The 27,766-nt window shown below is 54.8% G+C and overlaps 2 protein-coding genes across 2 annotated transcripts in view; both read left to right on the top strand.

Annotated features, from left to right (window-relative positions):
* The window catches only part of LOC136113159 (uncharacterized), a 194,843-nt gene that overhangs the window by 78,643 nt on the left and 88,434 nt on the right, over nt 1–27,766 (top strand). The window lies entirely within an intron of this gene.
* Nucleotides 7,407–25,931, top strand: TMPRSS9 (transmembrane serine protease 9). Its single transcript, XM_065858402.2, has 19 exons — nt 7,407–7,552; nt 8,812–8,939; nt 9,366–9,433; nt 9,812–9,990; nt 11,802–11,843; nt 12,250–12,363; nt 13,052–13,223; nt 13,887–14,158; nt 14,893–15,029; nt 16,012–16,324; nt 17,544–17,715; nt 19,061–19,332; nt 21,012–21,148; nt 22,125–22,467; nt 22,562–22,678; nt 23,499–23,670; nt 23,962–24,227; nt 24,953–25,089; nt 25,502–25,931. Exons 1-19 carry the CDS (start codon nt 7,429–7,431, stop codon nt 25,661–25,663), a joined length of 3,327 nt encoding a protein of 1,108 aa, XP_065714474.2. The 5' UTR covers nt 7,407–7,428; the 3' UTR covers nt 25,664–25,931.

Below are 27,766 nucleotides of genomic sequence, written 5' to 3'. Positions count from 1 at the left end.
AATAGATGCAAATAACTTCAGTGCTTCCTTTTTAGTGGCTTATGCCTAAATAATTTTCCTTATGTGATCATCATGAAGTGCGTTTATAGTGTCTTTTCAATTCCATGCGGCTTCCAAAGGATTTGGGGCAGGTTGAGAGCACAAACCAGCTGGAGGGGATTTGTCCACGATTGTCAGACCAAAGGAACCGCAGAAATGGGCTCCCAGTTGAATATCTGTGGAGGTTTGACACTTCTGCCCGTTCTGTCCTGCAGGTTCTAGTGTATTTCTGCAGGACATTTGGTCTCTCAGCCTGTATTCAGCTGTTCCAAATGTGCATCTAATGGATGAGCCTGGGTGGAAGGTGATCTCTGGGCTCTCTTTGGAAGTCCTGGTCAAGGAGGAACGTCTTGGTTTCTTTAACACTCTGGAAAGCAAACACAGAGAAAGGTCCATGTTATTTAAAAGCTATAACAAATTATGAAATATTATAGAAAAAAAGAAGTTCAGGGTACTTCATCAGAAATAAAAAATGCAGCTTTACCAAAATCAAATAAGCGACACTAAAGCAAGCAACTTTATCACCATACAAAATCCGCGGGTGACGCAGCGATGGCTGAGAGCAGTTCAGGCCCTGGCATGGGGTGAATCTTGTCGCAACCTCTGTGGCCTTGGAACAGCACCAGCGTTTGAGCTCAGGTGACGTTCCTGTGGCGAACGGTGCTTTGTCCCCGGGGTGAAGGACGGAGGGGCTGGTGAGAGCTGCTCCACACCCGCTTGTGCTCCAGCTCAGCTGGCTCGGGTCAGATCCCCCGAGCTCTGCCCAGGGACGCTCCTGGGGGGAACGTGCCAAGAAAAGCAGCGCGGGATCTGAACGGGACTTGAGCCGGATCTGAGCATGGTCCCAGTGGGATCTGAGTGGGATTTGAGCTGGATCCTAGTGGAATTTGAGCAGGAACCGAGTGGTATCTGAGCAAGATTTGAGTGGTATCTGAGTGGGATCTGAGTAGGATTTGAGCAGGTTTTGAGTGGGATTTGAACAGGATTTGAAAAGGATCTGAGCGGTATTTGAGCAGGATCTGAGTGGGATCTGGGTGGGATCTGGGCAGGATTTGAAAAGGATCCGAGCAGCCCGTGTGTCCGGCATCCGCCGGGCTGTGCTGTGCTGTGCTGTGCTGTGCTGTGCTGCGCTGCGCTGTGCCGTGCCGTGATGTGCTGTGCTGCGCTGCGCTGCGCTGTGCTGTGCTGCGCTGTGCTGTGCTGTGCTGGCCGCCCGTGCTCCCAGCCCCAGCTCCGCAGCTCAGCGGGTGACGCGGTCCCGCAGCCCCACTCGTGGACTTTCACTGCGCAGCCTCTGGGGTCCGTGACAAAGCTGCCATCGCCCAGGCGCCGTGAGCTCCCGGCGTCGCTGCTCTTCACCCCCAGCTGCTTTCTCTGTGTTAACTCATCTTTTGGCAGAGCGTTCATGGCAGAAGGCTGGACTGAGGGGAGCGTAGGGGTTTTGTGCCCGTGAACGTTAACGCCAACCCGCCAAACTGTAATAACAGCTGAAACGAGATTAAAAAAAGTAATTTACGCTTTGCTTCTAATTTGTGTAAGCTGGTAAGAAAGAATAAAATGTGATTATCTGCAAAATGAAGACATCTGCCTTAACCCCTGCTCCTCCAAGAACCTCCAGTCCCATTATGTCACCAGTGCCATCGGGACCGTGCTGGGTCCTTTGCGCTGGATGGGACGCGGTGTCCCAAGGAGGAGGGTGCTGGCACTGAAGGAAATGCCAGGACTTGAGCGTGTGAGTTTTTCTTGGCCATTCATGAGCTGAAAAGTATCAAATGGTATAGTGCTCCTATTGTGAAAAGCCGCTGGACAAAAATGGCACTTCCTTGCTGACTGGATGCTCCCGTGTGTATTCAGCATTTGCTATCTGTACCCAGTTTTCAAGCCAGCGCAGTTAGGGGGAGGAAGGCAGCTTTTATTTTATTGTGTAATCCACGGCTAAGAGTTTAAAAAGTAATTGCAGGTACAAATCTGGCGGTGAGAGCCGAGGCGGAGTGTCTCAGGGTGGAAATGATGTTAGAGCCTTTGTTACCGGGATAATGGGAGCGGTGGGAGCTCGGCCTGTCTGTCATGTCCCAGCTGAGCCCGCGGGGCTGGCAGGCAGGGAGAGGATCCTCTTACCTGTAAATTGAGAGACATCTGAAGTCCGAGAGGGACAATGAACAAGGCTGCGCAGTGTGGTGGGGCTGCTGAGACAGGACTGCGGCTGCACCGGGGGCAGCTCCAAGAGAGCCGAGAGTGAGCGGCCACTGGGGACGGGTCCAGCAGGGACATTGGTTCACCTGCTGGCAGTGCTGGGGGCTCTTTGCTCGTTGACCTCAATAGAAAAGTTTAATAAGGAAAAGTGCAGGGTCCTGCAGCTGGGGAGGAACAACCCCAGGCACCAGTACAGGTTGGGGTTGAGCTGCTGGAAAGCAGCTCTGCAGAGAAGGACCTGGGAGCTCTGGGGTATGACACAGTGACCATGGGTCACCAATGTGCCCTGTGGCCAAGAGGCCAAGGGGACCTGGGGTGCACGAGGAGGAGTGTGAGCAGCAGGTCTGGGAGGTTCATTCTCCCCCTCTGCTCTGCCCTGGGGAGGCTGCATCTGCAGAACTGGGTCCAGTGCTGGACTCCCCAGTTTAAGAAGGACGAGGAATTACTGGAGGAGTCCAGCAGAGAGTGACAAAGATGCTGAGGGGTCTGGAGCATCTTTGTGATGAGGAGAGACTGAGAGAGCTGGGGCTGTTGAGCTGGAGAAGAGAAGCTGAGAGGGATCTGATCAATGGATCAATATCTCAGGGTGGGTGTCAGAGGATGGACCAGACTCTGTTCAGTGGTGCCCAGCGCCAGGGTGAGGGGCAGCGGGCACAGACTGGAACACAGGAGGCTCCATGTGAACATGAGCAGAAACTTGTTTGCTGGGAGGTGCCAGAGCCTGGCCCAGGCTGCCCAGAGCGGGTGTGGAGTCTCCTTCTCTGAGCCATTCAAACCCCCTGGACCCACCTGTGTGATCTGCTCTGGGACCCTGGTGAGCAGGTGGGGCTGGGGGTCTGCAGAGCTGGGGTTCTGGGATTCTGTGAAAAGCATCAAATCCCCAGCCCAGGGTCCCCAGCCTCTAAGGTGACAGTGGTTTTTTCATACTGGGAAGTCGGGTGTAGCCTTCAGATGCAGCACAGCCCCACTAAATGTTAACTACAGCGAGGGGGGGGCATGCACAGCTCCACGTGCCCAGTTACAGAGGCTGGAGCTGGGTTAAAGCAAAAGGACTAAAGAAACTCAGCATTGGGTGGTTCAGGGAACCATTCTGGTGTCAGGAGATGCTTGTGCCACATGAAACAAAAACGCTGTGCCAACCAAACCTGGCGTGACCGTGTCTGCCGAGCGTGTGGGCTTTGTCTTTGCTCAGGAAGGGGCCGGCTGCTCCAGATGGCGTATCGTGGCGTACCATGGCGTACCATGGCGTATCCTGGCGTATCAGCCATTCGTCAGGAGATTTAAGGGAGCACCAGTGCTACTCCAGCACTCTCTCCCTTCTCCGGGCCCCGCTCGATGCAGCCCCGGGTTGTTCCCAAGCCCCGAGAGGGAACAGGCTCACGGGTCCTGGCCTCTCCAGACTGACACAACCACCACCCAGCAAACAGCACTGGGGATAAACCCACTCCCCATGGGAAATATCCCACCTCCCATCAGTAGCTGCTGCCCCGAGTCGCTGGGCCCCATTTGCACACAAACTCCCAACTGTAAGGAAAAACATCTCAAGGCTTGGCCCTATTTTAACTGAGATATTTGGGAGTTGCTGTTCTCGGCAGAGCTGTTTGCACACCCACATCTCTTCATCTCCTCTGGTCATACTTCTGCTTTCCTTTACTGCAAGTGACCATCTTCTGTCTTGCTCCAGCTTGTGGTTCGGTGGCACAGATGTGGTTTGTTCTGGCACCTGTGATCTTTGAACGGTGAACCCACCAAATGAGGCACATTGGAGCCTACTTTTTCATTTTGGGCTTTGTCCTTCTAGCCCCAAGTGATTCTGCCTCTGCCGTATTTCTCCTCTGAAGTGCCACAGGTCTTATCTCGGTGATAAAACCCTCAAGTCCTTCACTCACCTTTGACCAGGTGCTCGTTACTTCCTGAGGCTGCAGGTGGATTTGTTGTTGCCTGCCCCGAGCAAGTCGCGTGTTTTTCATACCAATGCCATGTTTTGCAAGGGCTCTGTCTGGTGAGGACTCTCAGGTGCGACCTTAGGCCAGGAGATGGTTTTACACCCCTCAGCAGCCGCCGTGTTGCTGTGCTGGGAGCCAGGCCGCCCTGTTACGGTACCAGCGCAACGTGGGACAGTGCAAATGTTTTATTAACACACGGTTATTCAAATGGTTGCAGCACCTTGGCTGCCCATTATAATTGTTGTGTTGGAGAAAACCATCCAAACGTGCTAAAATGTAGAAATGCAGCCCAAAGACTCCAGAGCAGCCTGGGCTCTGCCAGCTGGGGACGTTGGGTTTGTCTCATATTCATTATCTGTGAACGAAGTTGATTTTTGAAGACACGGGTACCACTGTTCCTTTCCTGTGTTTCCTCCCCTGCTTCTTTCCTCTGCTCACCAGACCAGGCCGTTGCTTTGGCCGTGTCCTCGTGGTGGAGGATGGCAGAGAAGCGACAGGAGGAGCTGCAGGAGAGCAGGAGGGACCCTGATTAGTTCAGCTCACTTGTACCATCAAAATAACGCCCAGCCACAGCCAGTTTGGTCTGTTATTTTTCTTCTCAGATGCGGTTGTCCTACCTGTAAAGCCCATTGGTCTAAGACCACCGGTCAGCGTATCTGGACCAGGTTTTGAGCTTATTCAGCATCCCGCAAGAGAGGCGGTGACTCCAAACCTGTTGGAAGGCACAGGACTCATCTGTATGTATCCAGGTCACCAGGACCACTGGAAAAAGAAATGTTTCTGCCTGTCTCCTCTCAGCCAGAGCTGAATTGTCAAATGGAGATACTGTTAGAACAAACACAGGGCCCAACGTGCCGATCTGTGCCAGGCTCAGTCACCGCTGAAAAAGGATATTTGGAGGTCTGCGAGAAAAAAAAAGAGGCATCTTGGACAGCCTCTCCCTTCCTGTCCCCTTCTCTCTGTCCGATGCCTCACAAAGAAGTGACCTTTTAAAATCTCTTATCTGGAGGCTCCTGTTCAAAGAGCTGCTGACGCCTCTTGGAAAACGCTGAAAAGCTCTTCTGAAACTGCTGCTCCCGGGGTGCTTTCCTCCCTCTTTCTCTTTCATTGCTGGGTGGATTTGCATTAGAAAAGGCTGTTCCTCCACAGGTTCCCTGTTGGCTGAAGTCACAGCCTGATTTATAGTATCAATAAATTGCTGCTCTTGCAGCCCAGCCACTCACAGCATCTTCTGAACCCGTAGGAAGGGACCAGACGAGCCGACAGAATTTGGGACTGAGGGAGGAAATCTGAGTGGGTTTTATGTTCTCGAAGCTGCTGATATCCAGGCAGAGTAAATCTGAGAGATGAACTTGCCGAGACCCTTCCGTGACCTGTAAATCTGAAGTTTCCCAGCAGCTCGAGGTTGAGGAGCCCTGGACCTCTGGCGAGAAGTTGGGCTTGATGTATTTCATCTCTGACCAACCAAACTGTCTTAGATGGGCTTTTGGGCACCAGTCTGAATAGATGGGCTGTGTGTCTTCTGCCAGCCTGTGAGGGATATTAACCCAGTAACTTCATAGAACACTTTTCAGGGCTGCAGGAAACCAGAGCCCTTTCTTGGGGGGGGGATAGAGGAGGATATTTCAGGCTGTTTCATTCCTATCGATATCCAGTTGTTGATGTGCAAAAACAACCAAACAAACCAGCAACAGCCTGGTTTGTACTAGCAAGAGTGCAGACAGAAAAACAAGATAAATGCCCTATTTTTGGCACTTTTGAGATCACAGTTGGAGTCCTGTGTCCCGTCTGAGCATCTTCAGTGCGCGAAAAGCATCGATGTACTGGAATAAGTCTGGCAGAGGCCACTGAGTCCATTATCAGGGGGTAGGAAAGATCATGTGAAGGGGTTTTGGTTCCTGTGCAGGTTTGAGCCAATTTGAAGGGAAATACTGGAAGCACCAGTGTCAGTGCTGAGCACAGGGAAGGAGAGACCGCTCATCGGGGTGCTGTCCTAGCTGTAATTAAAGCTTGGATTAATTGCTCTGCATCGCTATGCACTGGGAGCTCCAGTGCAGGGAGCTTTGTCACCCACTGAATTTACGGACTGTGCTTTGATATTTTTGCAAGAATTGTGAAAGAAATATGGAATAGCATTGGGCAACATGTGAAACTTCACCCTGGGACCTGCCCTGTGAACGGCTACAGGGTGAAGTTTATTTCTTAGCCAGTTTTAATCCACAGAACATATACCATGGGGATACAAGTAGCCGAGTGTCAGGATTGCAGCAGCCAAGTCAGAATGGTCCAGTAGAAGCAGACAAAGCTTCTTGCAGTTTTCAGTCCAGTTGCTTTGGTATATTCAACATCTGGAAGAGCAGGCAGGTCTCTCTCCACAGCTCTCTCCTTGCACTGCAGAGTTCTGTATTTAAGGCTGAGGCTGCAGTCCAGTCTTGTTTTTGGCAGGGCTATAAGATTGCTTGGAGATAAATGTACTTTCCAACTTAACTGTTCCTCCTGCTACTGCAGCCCCACGACTCCCGAGCGGCACCAAATCATCTGCGAGTGATGCCGGTTGGTTTTGGGATCTTCACTGGGGTGATGTCTGAGGCAGAAAGAACGAGCCAAGGCACCAACTCTGGTCCCTGCCAGACTTGTTCAAGCACCTCAATGCTTTTCATGCACTGAAGATGCTCAGTGCTCCAAATGTGATCTCAAAAGTGCCAAAAATAGGGCATTTATCTTGTTTCTCTGGCTGCACTCTTACTATTTCGTCATGGGCAGTAGGACCTGCTGCTGGGCAAGGCTGGGGCTGCTGCTGAAGAGCTGGTACATGTGCTGTCCTGACCAGAGCCCAGGCAGGGCCTGTGGCACTGGGACACTGGTTCAGTGCTCACCCAGAGCTGGTGTCACCAAAAGTGCCCATGCAGAGCGCAGAGATGGAGGCACCAGGCTGGTTCATGTTCACAAGGGACATGGCCCTGCTCAGCAGTGGCCTCCTAGGAAGAAAGGGAAGGGGAACCAGGCAGGGAGAGGCCACCATGGTTGATGTGTTCCGGTCCTATAACCTGGATGTATTAGTAAAATCTCCTGGTGGCAGCCTGAGGCACGTTCGGGGGCTACTGTGTGCGTCCATGCTTTTACTCGTGATAATGCACTGGCTGGAGCTCCTGGGGTAACCATAGCTGGCGTGTCGCTCTTCTCTCAGTCTGGTTCTTCTCCTCCTTTTCTTTATAATCACAGAAGCCATCTGTAGAGCTGCTCAGCAAACATGGAGCAGATGAAGATGGTGCTGAGCACCCAGAGCAGGGGACCAGGGCCCAGCTGCTGGAAGGTGATGGCGGCTGCCGCCGTGGTGGGCAGCGTGACCGCGCTCTACCTGGGGATCCTGCTGGGTGAGTGTGCAGCCCAGTACCTTCTTCCAGCTTATCTGCTCAGCGAAATGAGAAATGGTCTGTGCAGATCACAGTCCTCTTAGCAAAAATCCTCCAAAGCCTTCTGCTGAGGACAAAACGTGGTCAGTTCTCCCCACATACACACAAACTGCAAGGGCTGTAGCCAACTTGTTCTGAATATCAAACTTTGAAGCACTTAATCTTCAGTGTTGCATGACACATGTGCTCTGTTCCTCCCCTCTAATCTCACCCTGTGACTGCCAAATTTCTGCTGCTGTGTCTTTCTACCCCAGCACCTCGTGCCACCGACCATTGCCTGGTTTACTCATAGAATCATAGAATGTCCTGAGCTGGAGGGACCCACAGATCATGGAGTCCGACTGCTGTCCCTGCACAGGACACCCCACAGGTCACCCCGTGTGTCTGGGGACGTTGTCCAGTCTCTTCTTGAACACTGTCAGGTTGGGCCGTGACCCCTCCCTGGGAGCCTGTTCAGTGTCCAGCACCTCTGGGGGAAGAACCTTTTCCTCATGGCCCACTGACCCTCCCTGGCACATCTGCTGCCGTTCCCTGGGCTCTGTCACTGTCACAGAGCAGAGCTCACCCTGCCCCTCCTGCTCCTGCTGAGGAACCTGCAGCCCATGGGCTCTGCCCTCAGTCTGCTCTGCTCCAGCTGAGCAAACCCAGGGACTTCAGCCGCTCCTCATCCGGCTTCCCCTCCAAACCTTCACCAGCTTGGTGTCCCTCCTCTGGACACTCTCCAGGGGGTGACACCGTCTCCTTGCCTCTCCACCCCCCTCCTGCTGCCTCTGGTGTCCCATGGCCAGATGCCACCTCACACCAGCACCCTGGGGTCGACCCCAGCCCGACAGATCTCACCAGTGCCGTACGAATTCCTGAGCTGCCTTCGGTGCCCAACACCTTTCCCCAGCCTGTTCCTGCATGGATGTGGCCAGTCTGGGAGTGCGCTGCCAGGCTGTACCCATCCGTTCTTGGACTTTTGTCTCAGACTTGAAAAAAATCCACCATTCTCACATTCAAATTAGTTCAGTTCAAAATTCTCCTATTGCACGGCCAAGCGGCACCCCAAAGACAGCCAGGGGTGACCAGGGGCAGTCGAGCTGCTCAGACCAGGGCGGGTCCAAAGGACACGACGAGATCTGTGTTCCAAAGCAGACGGCGAGCCAAGCTGGGTCCAGCCGCAGCCCAGAATGTCCGTGTGTCCTTTGTGCCGTGACAGACGCCTTCCCTCCCTTCAGCCTGTCACCCCGCGGCAGAGACCAGCTTCGAGCACACAGTGGAGCTGCGCGGGATCGCGTTCAACAGCAGCTTACAGACCAAGACCTCCGACTACTACCGGGTGCTGACGCCTGCGCTGGAGCGGCTGGTGAGCTCTGCTGGGCTTGGCGGGAAGAGACTGTGGCGGTTCTGCTGGGTCCGGCTCAGCTGTCTGCATTCAGTGGAATGTGGGTGCCGAGAGCAGGAGGAAAACAGGGGTTTCTTAAACGTCAGCAGAGGGCTGAGCTGCACTTCAGAGGCTGTGTCAGGGCCCCAAGTGATGTTTGCAGAGGGGGAAATGTGTGCTCTGCCTGTTCCTTGTGAAAGAAAGGCGGTAGGAAGGCCTAAAGAAGGGATGGTTCTGCCTCGTGCCCCAGCCAGGGCAGGCAAAGGGCCACACATGAGCTGGACACTGGTGGTGATAAGAGGAGATGCTTCAGCCACCTCCAGCTCCCTGCAAAATGCCAGGCATCCTCTAGTCCCATCTCCCCAGGGTCTTCTGCTCGGTCTGTGACCATCATTCTTTGCTTTGCAGTTCCTGTCCAGTGTCCAGGACTCCCAGCTGGACTGGAGCTGCACCGGTTGCACCATCCTGGGCTACAGGTGAGCGTGGGCAGCTCGTGCTCTGGGAACCCTCGTGAGCTGCACCAAGAAGGTGAGCTCACACCTGAGCTCTTGTGCAAACCAGTACAAACTGCTTTTCGGTCGAGGCTGGAATTCCTTCTGGGATCACACCAATGTTCTGGGTTCCCTCATTTGGAAATACAGTCAGAAAGGCAGAGGAGAACTGCTTTGTGCAAACAAAGCTGAACTTTGGGCTAAAGAAAAAAATGCAAATGACAATTTCAACCCAGAGCACGTCTCCAGAGAAACTTGCGCCTTAAATTAATAAGAATTATCTTTGCATCTCTTGGGTTTACAAGAGCCTGTCCCTTGCGCTGACCATGGAGCCAGCGCAGCCATTGATTCTCCACCTTCCAGCAGGAATGGAAACTCGAGCGTGATCGTCCGCTTCCGCCTGCGCTTCGCCCCGCAGGACTCGCAGCCGCTGAGCGCGGCGGTGGAGGAGGAGGCGCTGAGGCACGGGCTGGCGGCCACGCTGCACGACCGGGGCCTGGCCCTGCCCGCCTACGGGACCATCTCCTCGGCTTCGCTTACGGGTGCGTTCCTCTCCCAGGCAGAGCTGGGTGCTCTGTGCCAGTGCTGCTGGCACCAGAGGTCACCGCAGCAAGAAAAACCCCAACACTGTACAAGGGCAAGTGTAGGGTCCTGCAGCTGGGGAGGAACAACCCCAGGCACCAGTACAGGTTGGGGTTGAGCTGCTGGAAAGCAGCTCTGCAGAGAAGGACCTGGGAGCTCTGGGGTATGACACAGTGACCATGGGTCACCAATGTGCCCTGTGGCCAAGAGGCCAAGGGGACCTGGGGTGCACGAGGAGGAGTGTGAGCAGCAGGTCTGGGAGGTTCATCCTCCCCCTCTGCTCTGCCCTGGGGAGGTGGCATCTGCAGAACTGGGTCCAGTGCTGGACTCCCCAGTTTAAGAAGGACAAGGAATTACTGGAGGAGTCCAGCAGAGAGTGACAAAGATGCTGAGGGGTCTGGAGCATCTTTGTGATGAGGAGAGACTGAGAGAGCTGGGGCTGTTGAGCTGGAGAAGAGAAGCTGAGAGGGATCTGATCAATGGATCAATAGCTCAGGGTGGGTGTCAGAGGATGCAGCAGACTCTGTTCAGTGGTGCCCAACGCCAGGGTGAGGGGCAGCGGGCACAGACTGGAACACAGGAGGCTCCATGTGAACATGAGCAGAAACTTGTTTGCTGGGAGGTGCCAGAGCCTGGCCCAGGCTGCCCAGAGCGGGTGTGGAGTCTCCTTCTCTGAGCCATTCAAACCCCCTGGACCCACCTGTGTGATCTGCTCTGGGACCCTGGTGAGCAGGGGGGGCTGGGGATCTGCAGAGCTCCTGAAACCCAACCAGGCTGGGGTTCTGTGAAGGCCACAAGCTGTGTCTCAGCCAAACCCCCGCAGGGCTGCAGCTCTGGGTGTCCAGTGAAGGCTCCACACCCAGCAGCAATGCTAGAAATGGAGGTGCTGCCCAGCACCCAAGCAAACCCACGAGAGATGCTCTGCCTGGCTCCCAGGTGCCACCAGGTTCACCAAACAGCAGCAGAATCTTGGTGGTTGCTCAATAGAGAGCAGCTTCAGGGAGCGGCAGCAACAACAGAGCCCAAAGCATAAATTGCAGCTCCTTTTGCTTTTATTGTAGCACCTGTAACCAGTCTGGGGAAAACAGATCCAGGGTCAGGAGGTGAACTGCTGGGTTTCTGTACCTCAGGCTGTCCTCAGAGCTGTAGCAGTAACTTCTGCTTAGGTAGATATTTATCACATTTGAACGACTCTCTGAAACCACCTGACTCAGAAATTCTCCTTTCTTTCAGTGACTGTGGAGTCGCTTGTGACCAAATCCAGCAGATTTAAAAAAAAAATGTGCCTGGAAAACATGCAGGTGCAGTTTCCTCCACAGCTCCCTCTGCAATGACGGGCAGAGTCCCTGCGTTTTTGGGAGCCTTGTGCAGCCCAAACAGGGGGTGCACAGACACCCCTTGGCTCTAGGGAACAGCCGGCATCGCTTCAGCCCCGGAGCCTCCGCAAAGCTGCAGCTCCTGGGAACTTCTCCCTGCACCCGGGGTCTCCCCAAACACCCGCAGGGCTGCAGATGCTGCAGATGTTGCAGATCCCGCAGATGCTGCTCCCCTGCTGTGCGTGGGCACCGCGGAGCACACCGAGGAAGGGCTGTGTGAAGGGAACCGGCCCAGGAGCTCAGCGCTGGCCGTGGGGCAGGGAAAGCAATGGCTGCGCAGGAGGAGCAGATGAAGCAAAGGCTCTGCCAGCCCTGGCCAGGGAACAGCGCCGTCCACGGGAACACGCAGCACCGGGACACCCTCACTAACCCCTGTTCCTCCCACTTTGCCACAGGTCCCAGTGAGGTTTCTCCCCACAGACCTGGACCGAAATCAGGTAAGATGTATAGATGAGGCTCTTAGGGATGAGGTTTAGTGCTAGAGTCAGGTTATGGTTGGACTCAATGATCTTAAGGGTGTCTTCTAACCTAAATGATGCTGTGATTCTAAGAGTCCAGCCGGGCCCTCTGTCCCTGCTCCCGTGGCTGTGCTGTGCAGCCTGACCTGCTGCGGGTACCAGGGGTATTTGCACCCCATCCTGTTCCTGAGCTGGTGCTCCAGGGCCCTGCAGCCCTTTCCCCTGCAAGCTCAGAAAGAGCTGCAGCTCCGCTCCCAGCTCCATCCCGCGGGGACTCGGGCACTGCCCGGGAGCAGAGGGACAAGGACACCGCGGGGTTGTCCCTGGGGATGGTTTCTGGGAGGGCTGCAGAGCACAGGAGTGGCTCAAGCCTTGCTGTCCCCAGGGAGCTGCCCCGGAGACACGTTCAGCTGCCGCAACAGCCAGTGCGTGTGGAAAGAAAACCCGGAATGCGACGGCCGAAAAGATTGCGCTGATGCCTCTGATGAACGGGGCTGCGGTGAGTCTGGCGGGCTCCTGGACGTGGGGGACAGGCCACAAACCACGACTGCACACCCTGGCAGGGCCTCTGGGCACCAAAGTGAGCCGAGGACACGGCACAACTTGTCAGGCCAGTGTCTGCATCAGGATGTTGTACCCTGGAAACACCTTGGTCCCACCACCAACTGAAAGGGTCACGACAAGTCCCCCTTCCCGGTGGGGTGGCGTGCGGGGCAAGCAGCACGCGGCCATGGGCTGCTGGGCACAGGTCACAGGGCAGTGGCTGAGCTCGTGAAACCAGATGAGAGATTTCTCTTCAGAATTTCTTGCTTTAGAAGAATCTCAGGGAGGGTGCTCTGATGGACCAGTGCTTTGCAGTGCTCTTTTCTGAGCCTGTGGGTTAAATCACAGAATCCCAGAATGTCAGGGGTTGAAGGGCCCTGGAAAGCTCATCCAGTGCAATCCCCCCATGGAGCAGGAACACCCAGCTGAGGTTCCACAGGAAGGTGTCCAGGCGGGTTTGAATGTCTGCAGAGAAGAGATGCCCTGTGACATCCCTGTGACATCCCTGTGACATCCCTGGCAATGTCCTGCTGCTTGCACGAGTGCTGGGGTTGCACACAAAGCTGCTTTTCCACTAACCCCATGATCACTTTTCCAGGGTGCAGCGAGCAGGACCCTGATTGTCTGTCTGTCTCCCGTTGCAGACTGCGGGAGCCGCCCCGCCATGCAGACCGCCAGCCGCATCGTCGGAGGCTCCGAGGCCTCGCGAGGGGAGTTCCCCTGGCAAGTCAGCCTGCGGGAGAACAACGAGCACTTCTGCGGTGCCGCCATCCTCTCCGAGAAGTGGCTGGTGTCTGCCGCTCACTGCTTTACCGAGTAAGCTCCAGCCACACCAGCTTCTCCCCCTCTTCCCCACTTCCAAGAGCTGCCGGATCTTCCAGCTCAAGCCCCTGCTGTGCCCCTGGCCCAACACGCCTGGTTTCCCACTGGGATCTCCCATCACAGAGAGGGTGGGGTGGGCAGAGGCAGCACCAGCTCAGCAGCAGCTCTGGTTTGCAGGTGATGCTGTGGCTCTGGTTTGCCTGGCAATGCTGTGGCTCTGGTTTGCCTGGCAATGCTGTGGCTCTGGTTTGCCTGGCAATGCTGTGGCTCTGGTTTGCAGGCAATAATGTGGCTCTGGTTTGCCCAGCAATGCTGTGGCTCTGGTTCACAGGTGATACTGTGGCTTTGGTTTGCCCAGTAATTCTGTGGCTCTGTTTTGCCCAGCAATGCTGTGGCTCTGGTTTGCAGGTGATGCTGTGGCTCTGGTTTGCAGGTGATGCTGTGGCTCTGGTTTGCAGGTGATGCTGCAGCTGTGGTTTGCAGGTGATGCTGTGGTTCTGGTTCACAGGCAATGCTGCGGCTCTGGTTTGCAGGTGATGCTGTGGTTCTGGTTCACAGGCGATGCTGCGGCTCTGGTTTGCAGGTGATGCTGCGGCTCTGGTTTGCAGGCGATGCTGCAGCTCTGGGCTCACGTGGTCCCAACCATCTCTCCTCCAGGTTTCAGGACCCGGCCATGTGGGCAGCTTACACGGGAACCAACTCGCTCCGCTCAGACAGCGGGGCGGTGAAAATGAGCATCTCGCGCATCATCCCGCACCCCTCCTACAACACCGACACGGCTGACTATGATGTGGCCGTGCTGGAGCTGAAGAGACCTGTGACCTTCACCAAGTACATCCAGCCCGTGTGCCTGCCAAGCGCTGGGCATCACTTCCCCACCAGAAAGAAGTGTCTCATCTCCGGCTGGGGCTACCTCAGAGGGGATTTCTGTAAGCACAGCGAGGCAGAGGAGGGAGGTGTGGGGGTGTGAGCAGTGCGGGAGGTGTGAGGGAAGGGAACTCAGGTCTCAGAATCCCAGAACCACAGCCTGGCTGGGTTGCAGGAGCTCTGCAGATCCCCAGCCCCCCCTGCTCACCAGGGTCACAGAGCAGATCACACAGGTGGGTCCAGGGGGTTTGAATGGCTCAGAGAAGGAGACTCCACACCCGCTCTGGGCAGCCTGGGCCAGGCTCTGTCACCTCCCAGCAAACAAGTTTCTGCTCATGTTCACATGGAGCCTCCTGTGTTCCAGTCTGTGCCCGCTGCCCCTCACCCTGGCGTTGAGCACCACTGAACAGAGTCTGGTCCATCCTCTGACACCCAACCTGAGATACTGATCCATTGATCAGATCCCTCTCAGCTTCTCTTCTCCAGCTCAACAGCCCAGCTCTCTCAGTCTCTCCTCATCACAAAGATGCTCCAGACCCCTCAGCATCTTTGTCACTCTCTGCTGGACTCCTCCAGTAATTCCTTGTCCTTCTTAAACTGAGAAGCCCAGAACTGGTCCCAGTTCTGCAGATGTGGCCTCATCAGGGTAGAGCAGAGGGGGAGGATGAACCTGCTGCTCACACTCTTCCTCATGCACCCAGGTCACGCTCTGGCCAGGCAGGGTGGCAGTAACATTGGCAGCGGGTCCTGTGCGAGGTTCCCTGTGAGGAGCTCACGGCTGCATCTTCTCGTTTAGTGGTGAAACCCGAGTTCCTGCAGAAAGCGACGGTGGAGCTGCTGGACCAGACGCTGTGCTCCAGCCTCTACAGCCATGCCCTCACGGACAGGATGATGTGCGCTGGTTACCTCGAGGGGAAAATCGACTCCTGCCAGGTAAGCGCTGCCCAGGGACGCCGGCACACGTCCCCACACAAGGACATGTTCTCTAGTGCTCAGAGCAGGGCACTGCTGTGTAAGGGGCTCTTTGGCTATTTAACTCCTTCAGTTTCTGAGCTGTAATCAGGGCTGGTGCTACCAATGTACCTGGCAGGTCCTCAGATCAAAATCCAGATGGCAAAGGGCAGCAGTGGAAACTAAAACATACACAGCAGGTTTTGGTGAACGACTTGGTGTTTTCTTTGCCTCGTTTGCCTTTATCCAGCCTGGCACTGCAGGTGGTCAGCTGGAGAAAATCCCCTGTGTGGGGAGAGGGGACTGTGATGTCCATGGTGACCCTGTGGTTTGGCCACAGCCACCAGCTGAGCAAAACCGCCCTTCTCTGGTGATATTGGTTCATATTTCTGTACCAAATGCGCTGGGGCTTTGAGGTTGGATGATGAACGTGACCCATCCGGTTATTCATTGCTCACCTGGAGCATCCCAGCCCCCAGAAGGCACTGCCAGCTTCACAGACACCTCGTGTCCTACATCAGTGACACTCATATGGCTGCACAGTACCAAAGAATTGACTGGGAAACCACAGGCCAAACCAAGAAAACATCATGCAAAACTTAGCGTAGTCCCCCTGGGTTGTGTGTCATACAATGAACACCCACTGTCTGGCTGCCTAGCGGCTGCTGGGCTTCACCTTTGAGAGCAGCATTCTAACAAATGATTAAACCAGTAGAAATACTTACTCTAGATTTTTTGGAGGACGTCCTTGTGCTCTTCTGGCATCTCAAGGGCACCAGGGTACTGCTAATAGCAGCACAGTGTGCACACAGAGGAGCACCAAGGGCCAGCACAGGAGGTGCTTCACTCGTCACTAGGCTGGGCAATAAGCAGGGCTGAGCTGGGGGACACAGAGATGCTGAGGGTGGCCAGGATGAGCTCGGAGCGTCCCCAGGGCGAGCTCACCACGTGGCTTCTCTTGCAGGGTGACTCTGGTGGGCCCTTGGTTTGCCAAGAGCCATCTGGCAAGTTCTTCCTGGCGGGCATTGTGAGCTGGGGAATCGGGTGCGGTGAAGCCAGGCGGCCCGGGGTCTACACGCGTGTTACCAAACTCAGAGACTGGATCTTGGACACCATTTCTGCCTCCCCCACCTCCACAATCAACACCGTTCCCCTACCACACTCCAGTGCGAACCGTGATGTGGTCAGCTCTGCGGAGCTCAACGCCACCGGCACCGTCCCCACTGTGTCACCAGCCCCAGCTGCCAGCGCGCTGGTGACGGCATTGAGACCGCAAGGTACGAGCGCCCCCAGGGTGGGCACACCGTGGCATGAAGAGGGGCTGACACAGGTCCAAATGTCGTGTTTGTTCCACCATGGAGCTGAAGTGCTGATTGCCCAGGCACAAGTGACAATATCTGGTGGCCCTGGCTCAGCCCAGAGCAGCCTGGCCAAGTCACTGAGCATCTGCAGAGATGAGTTCCATGAGCTCCTTTGCTTATGCAACTGAATGTGGAATTTTGCCTGTTGTCTGTGCAATGGGGCTGCTCCAGCAGGCCCTGGATGGGGCACTCAGACACAGCAGCATCTGATGCTGTTTAACTTGCCAACCGCTCACTTTTGTTTGCCACAGTTCAGAGTACAGTTCAGGAAGGACAGGGAACTGCTGGAGAGAGTCCAGCGCAGCCACCAAGATGCTGAAGGGAGTGGAGCATCTCCCGTGTGAGGAAAGGCTGAGGGAGCTGGGGCTCTGGAGCTGGAGAAGAGGAGACTGAGGGGGGACTCATTCATGGGGATCAATATGGAAAGGGGCAGTGTCAGGAGGACGGAGCCAGGCTCTTCTCGGTGACAGCCAGTGACAGGACAAGGGGCAATGGGTGCAAACTGGAACACAGGAGGTTCCACTGAAATTTGAGAAGAAACTTGTTTGGGGTGAGGGTGTCAGAGCCTGGCCCAGGCTGCCCAGGGAGGTTGTGGAGTCTCCTTCTCTGCAGACATTCAAACCCGCCTGGACCCCTTCCTGTGGAACCTCAGCTGGGTGTTCCTGCTCCATGGGGGGATTGCACTGGATGAGCTTTCCAGGGCCCTTCAACCCCTGACATTCTGGATTCTGTGACTGATGGGTGCAAATTCCCAGCAGCCATGCAGCTTCTCCCCGAAGGGAAGGAGGGCAGGTGTCTCTAGGCTGTCCTGTCAGCTCCAAGGAGCCCTCCCAGCAGCTCTGCACGGAGGCACAGATGTATTTTTCTAAATTTAGGACTGACTTTTCATCTGGAGCGGTAAGGCTAAGAAGGACAGAGCTGCTGGTTACTCTGCCTTTGAGAAAGGCGCAGGATTAAGGACTTGCCAAGAGCAAGATGCAGAACAGCAGTCAGGGCGAAAGCCCCGATCAGCTGGCAGATCCCTCGCACTTCAGCCCTGATCCGTTCCTGCTCAGATTTACTGGTTAGAAGCAGCAAAACTCTGTCCTTGTCATCTGCCAGGAAATCTCACAAGTCGCGTTTTGCTTTTGTTCAGCGTGCGGAGGACGACCCGGGTTCTCTAAACCCAGCAAGATTGTGGGGGGAACAGACGCTTCCAGAGGAGAGATCCCCTGGCAAGTCAGCCTGAGAGAAGACTCGAGGCACTTCTGCGGAGCCACGGTGGTCGGGGCGCGCTGGCTGCTGTCGGCAGCGCACTGCTTCAACGAGTGAGACGCGGCAGCTCCCAGCTCCCAGCAGCCGCGGCTGGGGAAGCGACAGGAGTGTCTGCTAGAGATTCATAGTAAACGGGTGTTGTGGGGAGGGCGGGATGAGCAGGGAAAGGTTAAAGTAGCCTGGGCAGGGAGCAAGGGCAACGCTTCGAATGGGTGGAAAAGGAATGGTGCCACGAGTTTCTGCAAGAAATTTAACCTTAGAAATGGGCTGTAAGATGGGGATAGAGACACGCGGTCAGATGTTGGAGGGTGGATGCTCAGTTTGATTTTGCGTAGTTGTGTTAAACAGCGAGACCCCAAGTCCAGGTTTAGAAATAACCAAGATTAAGAAATGAGTAGCCAGGGGGTGATGTTTGTCAGGAATAAAAACTCCTGAAGGCAGAAAGGGTGAGGGACTGACTACGAAGAGTTTCAAAACAACCTTGTGTGTTAAATAAAGCAATAGGCAGCGAGTGAAATGCAAGGTGGGCAAGTGTGAAGTGAGGTGCACTGCAAAGCAGCAGAGCCACCCGTCTGCACACGAGAAAAGGTCAGAAATACGGTGGATTTTGCCGTGAGAACAGCAGTCCTGTGGGCACTGGCAATCAAAGAGCAAACCAATAGTAATTATTAGAAAAACAACTGAGATTACCAGTGTGTGGCTGGTAATTCACAGCACACCGACCTCTCAAACATCGCACGCAGAGCTAGGATAACATAAAATGGTGAACACAGGACACAAGGATGAGCTGGATGTGGATCAGCATCCGAAACAAGCACGACAAATGGATCAGACTGGAGCTGGGGGAAGAGACAGCGGGGTGGGGAGTGTGTGGTGGGGACCGTACGGTTACAAAGGTACAAGGTGTTTAGGAAATGCATCCTTACTGTTTTACTAAGATACCAAATAACCACCAGGAGCAGGTGGAAAACAAGGAAAAGGAAACAGTTTTTCAGAAATGTCATAGAACCAAATGTTTAAAATTCACACGGGGTTAAAACAAAACAAAACAACAAACAGCACAACTTTAGAAAAATCCAACTAAAACCCCCAAATCCATCAAAACCTGCTGAATATAGAGACAGCATCTGTGTGCCAGATCACTCCTGAAATGACAAATCCTGGAGGTGAGGGGAGGATTCCTGCGGGTTTACCTGCTCCTCAGGACCCTCCAACCAGTGCCACCACCAGAAACGGCTCTTTGGGCCTGGCCTAGCAGAGCTGCTCCTTGTGCTGGGCTCTGCTTTGCTAAAGTAACGTTTCAAACACTCGGCATTTAAAGTTGTTTGCAACTCCAACATCAGAATTTGTGCTCGGGGTGTGTGTGAACGTGCGTGTTTAGGATTCTATGTTTTGCAGGACACATTCAGAAGAGATTGAAGCCTACATGGGAACAACATCACTGAATGGGACAGATGAGAGTGGGGTGAAAGTCAATGTAACCAGAGTGATCCAGCATCCCCTCTACAACCCAATTATGTTGGACTACGACGTGGCTGTGCTGGAGCTGGCGACCCCTCTTGTCTTCACCAAACACATCCAGCCCATCTGTCTCCCAACTGCAGCGCAGGAGTTTCCCGTTGGCAAGAAATGTGTCATTTCTGGCTGGGGTCACCTCGAGGAGGGGAACGGTAAGAACTGATGCATTCATAGAATCATTTTGGTTGGAAAAGACCCTCAGGATCACAGAGTCCAACCATAACGCACCCCGGCACTGCCCCATGTCCTGAGAACCTCATGTCCGTCTGTCCAGCCCTCCAGGGCTGGTGACTCCAGCACTGCCCTGGGCAGCCTGTTCCAATGCCCCACAGCCCTTTGGGGAAGAAATTGTTCCCCAGATCCAACCTCAACCTCCCCTGGGCAACTTGAGGCCGTTTCCTCTGCTCCTGGCGCTTGTTCCTGGGGAGCAGAGCCCGACCCCCCTGGCTCCAAGCTCCTTTCAGGCAGTTCAGAGATCAGAAGGTCTCCCCTCAGCTCCTGTTCTCCAGCTGAACCCCCCAGGTCCCTCAGCTGCTCCCATCACACTTGTGCTCCTTCATTATCAGTCAATTGGTTCTGGAGCAGCAAAGCCTGAGTCTGGGGATCATCCAGCTCAGGGGATGGTAATGGGGACAGTCAGGAACTGGCAGAAACTGGGAGGTTGTGGAGTCTCCTTCCCTGGAGACATTCAAGGCCCACCTGGACACCTTCCTGTGCGACCTCACCCAGGCGTTCCTGCTCCAGCAGGGGGATTGGACTGGATGATCTTTCGAGGTCCCTTCCAATCCCAAACATACTGTGATACTGTGATACCTTGAACCGCAGTTGTTTAGAAGCCACCAGCAGACAAGACGATGGAGAGAGCAGTCTGGCAGGAACCAGGAGCGACCTGCTGGGCTCCCCTGGGTAGTTCTCCCCGTTAAGCTCAGCTCAGAGACCTGATCCAGCTCTGGCAGGGCAGTGTCAGCCACAGCAACCGCACTCGGTCACAAAGGTGTTCCAAGCAATTAGAAAATGCAAAGATTGTAGGGAGAAGACCTGGGGGTGGCATGTGTGCTCCCAAAGAGGTGCTGCTGTCCCTCTGACTGGTGACCGGGGCTGACCTGGATATAACTGCCTTGGTATTTATCAAAATTATGCTTTAAGTCAATCAAACCCAGTTGAAATAGAAATGTTGCTTGAGTGATTTGTTTTGTTGTTTGGTTTTTTGTTGTTGTTGTTTGTTTGTTTTTAAATGAAACCTCTAAAAATAAGAGTTAGCTGACGTGAATTGTATTTCTTACAAATACGTTTATTAGGTAACTCATACTCTCTTTTGGCTAGGACAACTTTATATAGCAATTTTTGTTATGCTAAAATCTTTACAGATCAGATGTCCGATCCCTTTATTTTATAGAATTTTTATTCTCTCACATTTTTTCCTGTGTAACCAGAAGAACAAAGCTCACAAAATGTAGTACATGGAGCCCTTTTTCTCTGACTCCTCTTCCAAAATGCCGTTATCAACAGCACCTGCAGCAGCAGATTCATAGTGCACACAACAGCTGGCTATGGAACATGGAAGGTAGAGGACAGAAATCTTTTTGGCAAGAAAGAATTCTATAAATAGAGGTTTTGGCTGCCAGGACAACAGAAACTTGCTGCCCATGTGTTCTGTGCATGGGGACAAAACCACTTCGGGTGAGCCTGGAGCCCCAGGGCAGCTCTTACAGGACTCAGCTTCTGGGTGGAACTGGAGCCTGTTTGCCTGCAGTATGTGTTGGATCAGTCTAAAAGCCGTTAGCTCCCGCTCCCCTCTGCCGTGCTCACTCGTCCCGTGGTTTTCACGCAGCCACCAAGCCTGAGATCCTGCAGAAAGCCTCTGTGGGCATCATAGACCAGGAGACCTGCGATTTCCTCTACAACTTTTCCCTCACTGACCAAATGATCTGTGCCGGCTTCCTGGAGGGGAAGGTGGATTCCTGCCAGGTAAGGGTCTGCAGTTTCTCTGCTCCTCTGTGGGTTGCTGCAGAAAGCTGGGCTAACGCTGCTCAGCACATCCTCGGGAGACATTTGCTGAGCTGCTGTGGTCAGGCTGTAATCCATGTGTACCTTGGCTCAAAAAACCCAGCCCACCGACCCCTGGAGCTTTAGAAAAGTAAATAAAGCTCCGTCAAGTTGAGCACGACTTAAATCAATATCCCACTGTCCTGTCTGGCCAGACCGGACTCCTGGATGGAGCCGGTTTCCTCCTGTGGCAGCGAGATGGTGGTAGTTGGTGGTGGTTGTCGTCCAGAGAATCCCAGAGTGTCAGGGGTTGAAGGGCCCTGGAAAGCTCATCCAGTGCAATCCCCCCATGGAGCAGGAACACCCAGCTGAGGTTCCACAGGAAGGGGTCCAGGCGGGTTTGAATGTCTGCAGAGAAGGAGACTCCACAACCTCCCTGGGCAGCCTGGGCCAGGCTCTGACACCCTCACCCCAAACAAGTTTCTTCTCAAATTTAAGTGGAACCTCCTGTGTTCCAGTTTGCACCCATTGCCCCTTGTCCTGTCACTGGTTGTCACCCAGAAGAGCCTGGCTCCATCCTCCTGACACTGCCCCTTTCCATATTGATCCCCAGGAATGAGTCCCCCCTCAGTCTCCTCTTCTCCAGCTCCAGAGCCCCAGCTCCCTCAGCCTTTCCTCACACGGGAGATGCTCCACTCCCTTCAGCATCTTTGTTGCCCTGTGCTGGGGAAGGAGCTGTCAGGACCTGTTAACTCTCGTGACAAATGCCACCTGTACCTGTGGAGCCAGGCTGAGCCACTCACCCCAGGTTCAGCCTCTTTCGCACTCACTGCCCGGCAGCAACAGCCCCGCGGGGCTGGAGAACAGAGAGTTTGGGGCAGCTGTGTCCCCCAGCGTGGCTGAGGGGCAGCTCCACACAGCCCTGGCCTGAGCAACCATGGTCTTGCTTCTTCCTCAGGGAGATTCGGGTGGACCCTTGGCCTGCGAGGTGACCCCAGGAGTGTTTTATCTGGCCGGCATCGTGAGCTGGGGAGTCGGCTGTGCCCAGCCTATGAATCCCGGCGTGTACTCCAGAATTACCAAACTCAGAGACTGGATCCTGGACACCATTTCCCAGCTGCCCAGTCCTGGCACAGGCACCATTTCCAGTTCAACCTTCGCTAGAACGTCTGCCGCAGGCAGCGTCACCCACCGGCCCAGCACCCCCGCTGCCAGTCCCACTGACAGACCCACAACAGCCACCGAAGAACCCTCCACAGCCCTGCAAACCACGGAGCCTGCCAAGCCCACCCAAACGCCAGGTAAAACTGACGACAGATTTATTGACATGTTGGTGGGAGAGCTCCAGCCCCAGCAGAGAGGGTGCTGAGCTCACTCTGGGTTATTCTCTTCCAGTGGTGCCTTGTACCAGCTTCACCTTCAAGTGTTCCAGCAACGTCTGCATTGGAAAAGAAAATCCCGAATGTGACGGCATTGCCGACTGCAGCAACGGCTTCGATGAGCGCAACTGCGGTGAGCACAGCTTTGCAATTTATTCTACACCACCGGCCTCCCCAGTGCAACCACCAACTTCTCATGGGCCACCCTGGGCCCCACGTTGTGCACTGGGGCCCTGGGCCAGCCCCTTGTGGTCCAGGTCCTACAGAGCCTATAATAAGATAAAGCTGGACGAGCAGGGTCCAAATTTTCTGCCAGGGCATGTGGCCTCCTCTCCTGTGCTATAAACATTAGAACCTGTTTGCCAGCACATGGGGCTCCTGGCCGGTCATTCTGCTGGTGCGAGCTGGCCAGACGGCTCTGCACAAGGTGGCAGCCCAAAAGATGCTGTAACGTCCCCTCCTCACGTACCACATCTCTGGAAGGTGTGATCTGTGGTAACAAGTTCCCAAACTTGTTCCCAAATATGCCAAGTCTGCCCAGCCTTGTGTCAGATCGCAGAATCACAGCATGTCCTGAGCTGGAGGGACCCACAGGATCATGGAGTCCAACTGCTGTCCCTGCACAGGACACCCCACAGGTCACCCCGTGTGTCTGGGGACGTTGTCCAGTCTCTTCTTGAACACTGTCAGGTTGGGCCGTGACCCCTCCCTGGGAGCCTGTTCAGTGTCCAGCACCTCTGGGTGAAGAACCTTTTCCTCATGGCCCACTGACCCTCCCTGGCACATCTGCTGCCGTTCCCTCAAGTTCTATGGGTCAATAAAATCCATCACATCCCACTGTCCCGTGTCAGTCTCCCCAGAAGGCCCCACTGTGGCACTGGCTATGAAAGGAGGGCAGATATCCCTTCCACTTACAGTTAATTAAAACCACGGTGCCTCTTCTTCTGTCCCAGATTGTGGCTTAACAAGTGCTCTGGCCTTCAGCAAGATCGTGGGTGGCAGCGCCGCGGCTCGAGGAGAGTGGCCCTGGCAAGTCAGCCTCTGGCTTCGGCGGAAGGAGCACAAGTGCGGGGCCGTCCTCATCGCCGACCGCTGGCTGCTCTCCGCAGCGCACTGCTTCGATATGTAAGTCTGAGATGGGCTTGTGAAGCCAGGTGGCTCTTGGCTTCACCCTCCCTCCCCATCCAGCGCTGTGGCTGGGATGCTGTGCCCCACGGGGAGCACACACTCCCTGTTATGGATGGTAAGTGCCAAGGTGAATGAGTGGAGCAGAGCCTGGGTTTGTCCGCGCTGTGATGGAGATGGGTTCCTGGCCTCACAAGGGGTGGCCGTGGTGCATCCCAGTCACACAAGTGGAGGAACAGCCCTCCTTGTGAGGCCACGCTCCTAACAGCCAGGTTTGCTGTCTTTCTGCAGTTACAGTGACCCCAAAATGTGGGTGGCCTTTCTAGGAACACCCTTCCTGAACGGCATCGATGGCAAAACGGAGAAAATATTCCGGATCTACAAGCACCCTTTTTACAACGTCTACAGCCTGGACTACGACGTGGCACTGCTGGAGCTGAACGCGCCCATCAAGTTCAGCAGCACCGTCAGACCCATATGTCTCCCAGACAGTTCACACGTCTTCCATGAAGGAGCCAGATGCTTCATCACAGGCTGGGGCTCCACGAAGGAAGGAGGTACGGGCTGAGAGGGCCCCACCACATCCTTGAGGTTCGGGTTGGACATGAGGAAAAGGTTCTTCCCCCAGAGGTGCTGGACACTGAACAGGCTCCCAGGGAGGGGTCACGGCCCAACCTGACAGCGTTCAAGAAGAGACTGGACAACGTCCCCAGACACACGGGGTGACCTGTGGGGGGTCCTGTGCAGGGACAGCAGTTGGACTCCATGATCTGTGGGTCCTTCCAGCTCAGGACAGTCTGTGATGAGCACACCACATGCCCCATCCCCTGTGAGCTCAAACATCATTGATTCCCACTCTGCTGCCCCAAGCGCTCCCCACACCAGGCTGGACCCTGTAGGGGACACCAGCCTGCACAAGCCCTGGTGTCACCACAGTCTCCTCCCAGGCCCTGTGCTCCTCCACTTGGTGTCACCTCTGCCCTCCTGCAGCCCTCCCAAGCTTTCTCCGTCCCATCACTGTGCTGCACATCCCTTTGCAGCTGCTCCAGCTGTGCTCCCGCAGCACAGGGACCACCCTGATCCCATTTTACTGGGTCAGCCGAGCAGTCTGACAAACCACACACCGAAGGGGCCTTCCTGTGCTTGCTCTGCTGGGGAGAAACTGGCCCTGGCTCCCCTTCCCAGTGCAGGTCTCTCCCTTTGACAAGAAACCCCTCTCCTACACTCACTGTTGCTTCTGAGCGGCTCTGCAGCAAACTCACAGCGATACTTGTGTCCTCAGGTCTCATGTCAAAGCACCTGCAAAAAGCAGCAGTGAACGTGATCGGAGACCAGGCCTGCAAGAAGTTCTACCCCGTCCAGATCAGCAGCAGGATGCTGTGTGCCGGCTTCCCGCACGGCACCGTCGACAGCTGCTCGGTGAGCGTGAGAGCAGCAAATGCTGCGGCGGGGACAGAGCAAACCTGTGCAGAGCCCTCGGGGTGGACACACTTACCCTGCCCATCCACCCGTCTCCACTGGCTGTTGCCATTATGCGAGTCCATACACATCATTCTGCTCGTCCCACCGACCTGTGACAGGTCATGGAAATGTGCAGAGAGGCAACGCCGAGGCAGAGACCACAGGCAGCCCCTTTCATCACCTGTTGTGCCTCCAGACATGGCTCTTCCCTGCTCCAGACCCCCAACCTCGGCTTGTGCATCCCAGCACATCACTGGAAGCAGCTCCTGGGGGTGGGAACAGGGCAGCAAACCTTCCCGTGTCCCCCACATCTCACAGCTGGGGGCTGGGCCACCTCTTTGGCTTGACACGGGCCCTTCTCTCTCCGCAGGGCGACGCGGGTGGACCCCTGGCGTGTCAAGAACCCTCAGGGCGGTGGTTTCTGGCAGGAATCACAAGCTGGGGCTATGGCTGCGCCCGGCCATACTTCCCTGGTGTCTACACCAAAGTCACAGCCGTCCAGGGCTGGATCGCGCAGCACCTCAAGCTCTGAAGCTGAATTTCACCACTCAGGGAAGCTGACGATGAGAGGAGTAATTGCCAGAGGATGCACTAACCCCTCAGCTATTGTACTTTTCTTTTGATGCTGCAAAGGGGTGAAGATGGTCTGCAGGTATTAACCAAATGCTGGTGTTGTGTCACCCACTGCAGCTGTGTCACCAAGGCATTTGGTAACCGCTTTGCATAGAAAGGTACAATTCTAGACGTTTTCTATAAATAAATGAGGCCTGTCCCTTCTTAAGACCTGGCCAAACATCCTATGCATCAAAATGTAGCCTTTCTAGTTGGAGGGGTGCCCGAAAGATCTGCCAGAGGGTCATGTAGCTTGGCTGAGCTCTGCCTGTGAGCTGCCACCCCAAAGCCACCACACAGGGGAACCTCAGCCCAGCCCTTGCAGAAGCCTCAGGCCTCACTGCCTCAATGGAGCCGTTACCTTGTGCACTGGCTTTTGGAACAGGTACACAAGTATTTCCACTCGGTGCTCAGTGCGTCCCCTGGCTCACCATTTGATCACAACAGCAGGCAGGACTAAACCACTTAGACTTAAGGCTCCATAGACCTCACCTGCATTACAATCAGGACAGGCTTCTCACACCACAACCCCCCAGCTCCCTTTGCATAAGGGAACAGGTGATTAAATCGACAAAGATGAAGGCACAGCCACACAGACAATGGTTCTGGTTAAGCTAGGAGGGAAAAGTTCCAAGTGTTGAGCTGGTGGCCCAAGGATCCAGCTCCTTCAGTGGCAAGTCCAGGCCCACTCGCCAGCGCAAAGCACACAGACACCTCTGTCACAAGAAAAAGCTGCTGCAGAGCTCACGTGTCAAGCCTTAGGTGGACTTAGACATCTTCTCATAGATCCGACCACCAAAACTAAACAGCAGCTCGTACCCCAGCCCCCTTCCTCATCTTGGGCGCTTAAGCTCTGCACTTGGGTGCAGCGAGAGGTTTGTTCTTGCCCAGCCCGGCTGGCACTGAGATCCAGCACCTTCCCAGCTCAAGCACCACCAAGGTGGGAGAGCCGGCTCTGAACCGGGCTGGAACACTTGTGCGATGTTCCCATCAATGAAACAGGACTGCACAAAATTCATACAGCCATAAAGTAAAAAAAGCCCCTGAGCAAACGTGGCTGGAAAGCACTTTATTTTCAAGTAGTCATCCTGCCCAAATATCCAGGGAGCTCCTAATAGTTCACCTTGTGTGAGAACACTTCAGTCCCTTCATAGGAGTCCCACCACATTGGGAGATCAAATGAAATCAGGTTTGCCCACATCCCTTTGACTGTCCTAGCAGGTACGGAGCCACCATCCAGTCTGTGCCTTGCCCCAGCAAACTGTGAAATAGTTTATAAAATACAGAAGAGCTTCAAGAGGGATTTAAAAATATCTCACTACAGAGGCATGGGGACTTTTGATCTCCAACACTCTCCTCTTGTCACTGCTGTGGACACTGCTGAGTACACAGCATAACCAGCCTTTCCAGGTGTGTGAGCTGAGAACAAGACAGAGCTCAGGCCCAAGCGCCCTGTTCCACAAGTGCTCCTATCCCAAAAATTGATGCCTAGAAAACAGGCACCAAGATGGAATGTCTGTGCCAGAGCCAAACCAGAAGTTACAGAATATCACAGTCACACAATGTTTTATTCTATAAAGAAAGCAACTTAAGTACTTTCCACCCCCCTTCATCCCCAGCTGCGCTTGTCCAACTGTTGACAAGGCTGTGCTGCAACCCTGATCAGAGCAGCCCTGCTCCCCGCATCGCCTGAGCTGAGGAAGAGCCCACGAGCCCAAAAGTGAGCCCCGCATCCAGCTGTACAAACACAAGGCAAGAAAGAGCCAAGTGTGGCACATGGAGCATCTTACGGCACCTTTTCCACTGATGAAAAGGGACTGGGTAGCTACTGATGGCTGGGTCCGTGCTTGTGTCCTGGGCAAGGGGGCTGTGTTGGCTTGGCCCCCTCTTCCACACAAGGCTCCTTGCCCCTCGCGGCCCCTTCAGCGGGGATTTATCAGCTCCTATACGCCTTGGCCAGTCTGGACCACTGGCAAGCGCATGAGGCAAACCAAGCAGCTCACAGTGGCTCTCGCGGCTGGCA

The sequence above is a fragment of the Patagioenas fasciata genome, chromosome 27 (assembly GCF_037038585.1).
Source record: "Patagioenas fasciata isolate bPatFas1 chromosome 27, bPatFas1.hap1, whole genome shotgun sequence".
Taxonomy (NCBI): domain Eukaryota; kingdom Metazoa; phylum Chordata; class Aves; order Columbiformes; family Columbidae; genus Patagioenas; species Patagioenas fasciata.
The sequence above is the reverse complement of the archived record's forward strand: the minus strand, read 5'-3'. Positions and strand labels throughout refer to the sequence as shown.